The sequence below is a fragment of the Onychomys torridus genome, chromosome X, assembly GCF_903995425.1.
Source record: "Onychomys torridus chromosome X, mOncTor1.1, whole genome shotgun sequence".
NCBI classification, from domain to species: Eukaryota; Metazoa; Chordata; class Mammalia; order Rodentia; family Cricetidae; genus Onychomys; species Onychomys torridus.
The window spans coordinates 53,550,898-53,557,923 of NC_050466.1; the positions used below are offsets into that span (position 1 = coordinate 53,550,898).

Below are 7,026 nucleotides of genomic sequence, written 5' to 3' on the forward strand. Positions count from 1 at the left end.
TTTTGATAAATGCATTTTCTACACCTATTAGAATGTAAAATGTGATTTATGTACTCAACTTCATTTATGTGATGTGTTGCATTTATTGATTTGCATATGTTCAAGCATCCCCATATCTCTGGAGTAAAGACAACTTAGTCATGGTGGATGATCTTTTTCAAACAGCAGATACAATCTGTCCATAAAGGTCTTTCAGATACTGTAGGGAGAGACAGTCAATAAGTAAACACATATAAACAACCTGTCCTGTCCTTTATAAAGGAAAAGCATAGAGAATACTAGGACCATATAAACCTACTTTTGTCTAAACTGAACAATCAAAATATTTTGCTGTTAATTGTATGTTTACTTTGGAAGCAAAATGATCAATAAATGTGAAGTGAATAAATGCTGAATTTTTTGTATGTATATCATTTTCTTTCCACTTACATCATATAATAGTCACTGTACATCCTTTGCAATATTTCTATAGTCAGTTTTTTTTATTTTTGATCTTGCTATTTGCATAGTGAATGTTATAACACTGTGGTTTTGAATACCATTTCCCTAATAAATAATAATGATAGTATAATCTTTTCAAGTTTTTAGTTAGTTATTTGGGTATATTTTTTGTGAGATCTCAATTCACATCTTTTTTTTCATATTGGATTATATCATTATTGTAGAGTTCTTTTAAGTCACTCATTCTAAGTCTTAGACTTCCTTCCTTTACTGTGTCTACCAACAACTGAACTCAGACCTGGAAAAATAGTTTTTCAACTTTTATCTCTAATGGGATATGCTTTTGGGTTTTATGTAAGAAATCTTTACCTAACTCATTATTAGTTTCCTATTACAGTTATAGCAAATTATATTAACATAATGGCTTAAAATAACACATTTGTAATCTTAATTCTTAGAGTCAAAAACATAAAATGGCTCTTGTGAAGCTAAAATTACATTGCTGACAAAGGTATTTTACCTTGAAGTCTTGGAGACAATCTTTTTCCTTCCCTTCTACCTTATAGATATCACTAGTATTTCTTATTGCATGGTCCCCTTCTTCTGCCTTTAAAGATCATCATTCCAACTTCTGTATCTATCTTTTTTTTTGTACATCTATGTACCTATTGTTTTCCTCTAGTAAGGACTTTTGCAATCACTCTGGGTCCACCACTATGATCCAGGACAATGTCCCTATTTCAACTTCTCTAATTATACCTTCAAAGCCCCTTTCACCATGTAAGACGAAATATTTACTGATTCCAGGGACAAAAAGGAGACATCTTTGTGGAGCCACTTGTCCATCCCATCATAGTCACAAAGACTTCTACCATATTTTATCATTATGGGTTTAATTTTTATATTTAGGTTTATGATCCTCTTTCAATTAATTTTTGAGTGGTATGAGATAACAACTAATTGTTTTACGTAAAGACATTCAGCCATGTTTTCTTTTACTTTCCTGGAGTCTATAGTTACTCCAGGTTGTATACTCACACATAAATATTTGGAACTAGGAACCACAAATAAGAAAGAATATGTAACAATTGAATTTCTGGGCTCTGATTACTTGGTATATCTTCTAGTTCCACCCATTTGGACAAAGTGGAATGCTATAGAATGGAAAAGATTTTTTTCTTACCAACTATACATAGGATAGAGGGCTAATATCTAAAATATATAAAGAACTAAAAAAACTGGAGATCAAGACAAACAACCCAATTTTTAAAATCTAAACAGAGTGTTCTCAAAAAATGAAACATGAATGGCTGAGGAACACTTAAAGAAATGTTTGACATAATTAGTCATCAGGGAAACACAAATTAAAACCACTTTGAGATTTCTCTTTTTTAAACCCCCCCCTTTTTATTGCCCAGATGATGTTCAGTGGTCTGGGATGCAGGCTTCACTTTGAGATTTCATCTTACCCCATTCAGAATGGCCAAGATCATTAAAATAACTGATTGCTAATAGTGATGAGGAGTAAAGAAAACACTCATTCACTGCTGGTGGGAGTGCAAAGTTATACAGTCACTATGGAAACCAGGGTATCAGTACCTCAGGAAGCTTGGAATAGATCTACCTCAAGATCCAGCTATACCACTCTCAGAAATATACTACAGAGACACTTGCTCATTCATGTTCATTACTATTCTATTCATAATAGCCAGAAATTGGAACTATCCTAGATGTTCAACAGATGAATGGACAAAGAAAATGTGGTGTATTTACACAATGGAATATTACTCAGCTGTTTAAAAAACTGAAATTATGAAATTCACAGGTAAATGGATGGAGCTAGAAAAAAAATCATTCCAAGTGAGGTAACCCAGACCCCAAAAGACAAATACATGATATATTCACTTATATGTGGGTATTAGCTTTTAAGTCTTTAATAAACAGACTACAATATGTATAACCACAGAAGTTATAAATAGAGTAAGGGACTAGGGTGAAAGAGAAAGATCTCCTGAGAAAAGGTGAATAGTACATGTACACACACACACACACACACACAGAGTTATGGATCAACTAAATGAATGGAGCAAGATTAGAACAGGAAGATTAAATGGAGAAGAGGGAAAGAAGATAGTAAATGAGAGAACATAGAGAGGGACAGCTAAACCAAGGGCCATTTGAGGGGTCATATGGAAACCTACTATAGTAGAAGCTTCTTAAAATATATACAAACCAAGCTTCTGGAGCCAAGCAAGTCAGATCTGCCAGTGAGCCTCTGGCCTTGAAAATTGACAAGAGTGTCTGAAAACCCTGTCCAGCTCTCCAATGACCAACAACAACACTGGCAGCATAGCACAAGCCAGGAATCTGGTACAGCAGCTGAAAATGGAAACCAATATTGACAGGATAAAGGTGTCCAAGATGGCTGTGGACTTGATGGCCTATTGTGGGACACATGCCAAAGAAGACCCCCTGCTGACCCTAGTCCTGGCCTCAGAAAATCCCTTTGGGGAGAAAAAGTTCTGCACTATCCTTTAAGTCTCTGAGAGGAGGCTGAAGAGTGTCTGGGCTCCTGGGACATTGGTGTAGAGTTCCTAACAAAGAGGATGCCTTTCTCCTCTACAGCATTTAAAGACAGGAAGGAGAACAATCCTGTACACTCCAGGCTGTGCATGTTTAATGAACTGTCCCCTTATGAGAATGGAAACTGATTCCATGTCCCAGCTTTAGAGATTGGACCCAGCAGACCTGCCTGGAGGAGGGGAATGTATAAAAAACAAAATAAAACTATATATATATGAAAGAATTCTAAATGGAATCACCAAATAATGAGACAGACAAAGCCCCATCTAGACATCTCTTACTGCTAAATGAAACTTCCAGTGCCACCTAATTGAGTTGTTAGCCAAAAGGGGCCTATGGAAACCCCCAAACAACCCAAGCTATTACCAAGGCTGTTGGTGGCTCTCTACAAACTGATGGTAAGGCCCTATTGCTGAAGACAACACCTACACAACTCATTGAACACAAAGAAGTTGAGCTGGTGCCTACCTAGAACCTTCACCCCTACTGTCTAGTATCCATGGTATTGGAAGGTACTCTGCATACCACCTGAGAAGAAAGGTAAACAACAACCCAGCTACAAACCCTCTGATCTACAATGGTGACCTGCCTGCATGATACACTATTTGTTTGTGCAATAGTGACACAAACCTTGTGGGAATAACCAACCAATATCTGATTAGATTTAAGGCCCGCTACATGAGATGGAACCCATGCCTGACACTGGTCAGGTGGCCCAGAACTTGAGACTAGATAAGCCATAGACCCAGAGGAGAACCAAATACTATGTTCTGCTAAAAGAACATAACGATAAAATTACTTCTAATGACGTTCTGCTATACACATAGATCAGTGTCTTATTCAGCCATCATCAGAGAAGCTTAGTAAACGGGAACAAATACACAGACCCACAGCTGGGCACTATGCAAAGAGTGAGAGACCTTGAAACACTCAATTCTAAATGGCATATCCGCATCAAATCCCTCCCTTCAGGTCTCAGGGGACTTTGTGGAAGAGGAGGCAGAAAGATTGTAAGAACCAGTGAGGATGGAAGACACCAAGGAAACAAGGCTTTCTAGATATAACCTGGTTGACACCTATATGAACTCACAGAGATGGTGGCAGAGTGCTTAGGGGCTGCACTGGTCTAAGCCACATGGTGTTCCAGCATTGAGAGGGAAGTAGACACAAGCCTGCATTCCTAACCCAGAAGCTATCTTCAATTGACAACTGCTCACAAGGGAAAAATTAGTTATCTTCAACAGTTTCCCTAGGTATATAAACCACACTTAAGGGCAGGCCCCAGGCCTAGTAATTGATAGTTAACACAAAATGAACTCAGTGGTATTTTAGAGGGTGGTTTTTTTGTTTTGTTTTGTTTGTTTGTTTGTTTGTTTGTTTTGTTTTATTTGTCTCATAATGCTTTGTCTGGGCATTTTATTTGGGGGGAGGGGCTCATAATGCTTTGCCTGGGCTATTTTTTCCTTTTTTTTTAACTTTATGGGTCTTTTCCTCATATTATGGTTAATGATTTTGTTTTCTGTGATATTTCTGTTTATGCAAGAATGTGGTATTGTGTTCCCAAAAATATTGTGCAGGCTAATAGACTTATCTGGGGTCAGAGAACAGGACAGCCACAATATTAAACATGAGTATAGGCAGTGGTAGCACACGCCTTTAATCATAGCATTCCAGAGACAGAAATCCCTCTGGATCTCTGAGTTCAAGGCCACATTAGAAACAGCCAAGCACGATGACCCACGCCTTTAATCCCAGGGAGTGAAGGCAGAAAGAGAAAGATTATATAAGGTGTGAAGACCAGATACTGGAAGCATTTGGCTGGAGAAGCATTTGGCTGGTTAAGCATTCAGGCTTTGGAGCAGCAGTTCAGCTGAGAGCCATTCGGATGAGGACTAAGAAGCTTGCAGTCTGAGGAAACAAGACCAGCTGAGGAACTGGAGAGGTAAGGTAGCTGTGGCTTGTTCTGCTTCTCTGATCTTCCAGCGTTCACCCAATAACTGGCCTCAGGTTTGATTTCATTAATAAGTACCGTTAAGATTGATGCTACAGTAATGGGCTCCAAAAAGTCAGCTCATGCACCAAGGATAGATCCTTTAAGCAAATCAAGCTACACAACTGTCTCGCTTATGCAGAGGGCCTAGTCCAGTCCCATCAGGGCTCCAAAGCTATTGGCCCAGAGTCCATGGGTTCCCACTAGTTTGGTTTGGTTGTCTCTGTACATTTCCCCATCATGATCTTGATGCTCCTTGCTCATAGAATCCTTCTCTCCCTTCAACTGAACTCCTGGAGCTTGGCGTGGTGCTTGGCCATGGATCTGTGCATCTGCTTCCATCAGTTACTGGATGAAAGCTCTACGATGTTCTTGTCCTTTTTCTTTGGCTCCCTTTTTCTGTTTGTTTGTTTTGACCTAATCTGTTTGTTTTTAGTTGCCTGTTTGTCTTCTAATGAGAAAGAAAATGAAAAGGTGTGGATTTTGGTAGGTGAGGAGGATCTGGGAGGATTTGGGGTGGGGAAACAGTGATCAGAATATATAATAAAATAACAAATTCAGAAAAAAATAAAAGAAGTCTCATTGGTTTAAACCACTGCTGAGTTCAAAATAAATAGACTATTGGGAGGTGGTACAACTGTGGAAAATGGGGCCTAGCTGGAAAAATAGATCTCATGGAATATACTTTTCAAGAGTAGGTATATCTTTATTTGTCTCCTTCATGTTACTTCTAGATATTGCTTCCTGGATGTCATTAGGTAGACAGGTTCCTCGCTTCTGCCTTTCTGTTATGGTTTTTCTCCTTTACAATGAGACCTCAAAAAAAATCAATAGAGCCAGCTGTCCATGAATTAGAGTTTCTAAAATCATGAAGAAAATGAATACTACATTTTTAAAATTTACCCTTATCAGCTACTAGTCAAAGTGTTGAAACATTTGACTAATCCATAGGATAGATAGAAATTGAGTATTTCATAAACTACTAGTAGAAATCCTAAATGGTAAAGTCACTTTGGAAAACAGTGTCATAATTTCTTTAGTACTAAACATGTAATTGCCACAAAAACCCAGCTATCATATTCCTGATTATTTATCCCTGAGAAATGACTTATGTTTATACAAAAACATGTTCATGAATTCAATATCAATTTTTAATAAAGTTAAGTAGTGGAAAAATTCAGATACCATTCAAAAAGAGAGTGGTTGAACATGCCCTGTTCTACCTGTACCACAGAATACAACTCAGCAATAAAAATGGCCTCCTAATAAAAGTAACAAATTTACTACCATTCAAGTTACTATCCTCAATGAAAGGCTGGTTCTAAAATGTTACATTCTATATAGTTCCACTTCTATAGCATTCTCACAACAACAAAACTTTAGAAATTAATATTAGTAGTTTCTAAGGGACAAGAATGACATAATATGTGGCAAACAGTGATTAATAATATAGAAAGGTTGTATACAGGAGTTTTCTCATGGTTATGGAAGAATTTTTATTGTAGAGGTGATTACATGAAGCCATATATTTGATAAAAAAATTAAAAAACACTAATGCAGATTTTAAATATTGAAAACTGAATAAAATCTAGTTAATTATAACAGCCATAATATACAATTCTCAAATTCCTAGTTTAGATGCTATTCTAAAGGCATTACTATATTACCATTGGAAGCTAGTTGAAGGGCTCACAAGATTTTATGGACTATTTAGCCATTTTCTAATTTTAAAAACTTTTTGCAAAAAATTAGGACATTATAGATAGATCTAAAATCCCTTTTGGTCACCATTCCTGATTTTTTTAAAGGCTTATAGAATTTTTCTTCATCATGAAGTGGTTCATGTAACAGAAAGCTAGCATATAGGCTTGAAGTCATAGAAATCAATCCTTCTCAGTTGGTGGTATCATTTGGGAGGTTTTAGGAAATGCTGGCCTGCTGAAGAAATATGTCACTAGGGGTGGGCCTGAGAGTTTCCATCCATACACCATTTCAAGTTCCTTACTCTCTTC

The 7,026-nt window shown here is 37.1% G+C and overlaps 1 protein-coding gene across 1 annotated transcript; it reads left to right on the forward strand.

The window, feature by feature from the left end:
- Window positions 1–2,766: 2,766 nt before the first annotated feature.
- On the forward strand, window positions 2,767–2,979 carry LOC118574536 (guanine nucleotide-binding protein G(I)/G(S)/G(O) subunit gamma-2-like). The gene has a single exon (XM_036175494.1). It carries the CDS (start codon window positions 2,767–2,769, stop codon window positions 2,977–2,979), a length of 213 nt encoding a protein of 70 aa, XP_036031387.1.
- Window positions 2,980–7,026: the final 4,047 nt, after the last annotated feature.

What these genes read in the sequence shown, in the direction of transcription:
- LOC118574536 (XM_036175494.1), top strand. Translation starts at nt 2,767, where the DNA reads ATGACCAACAACAACACTGGCAGCATAGCACAAGCCAGGAATCTGGTA.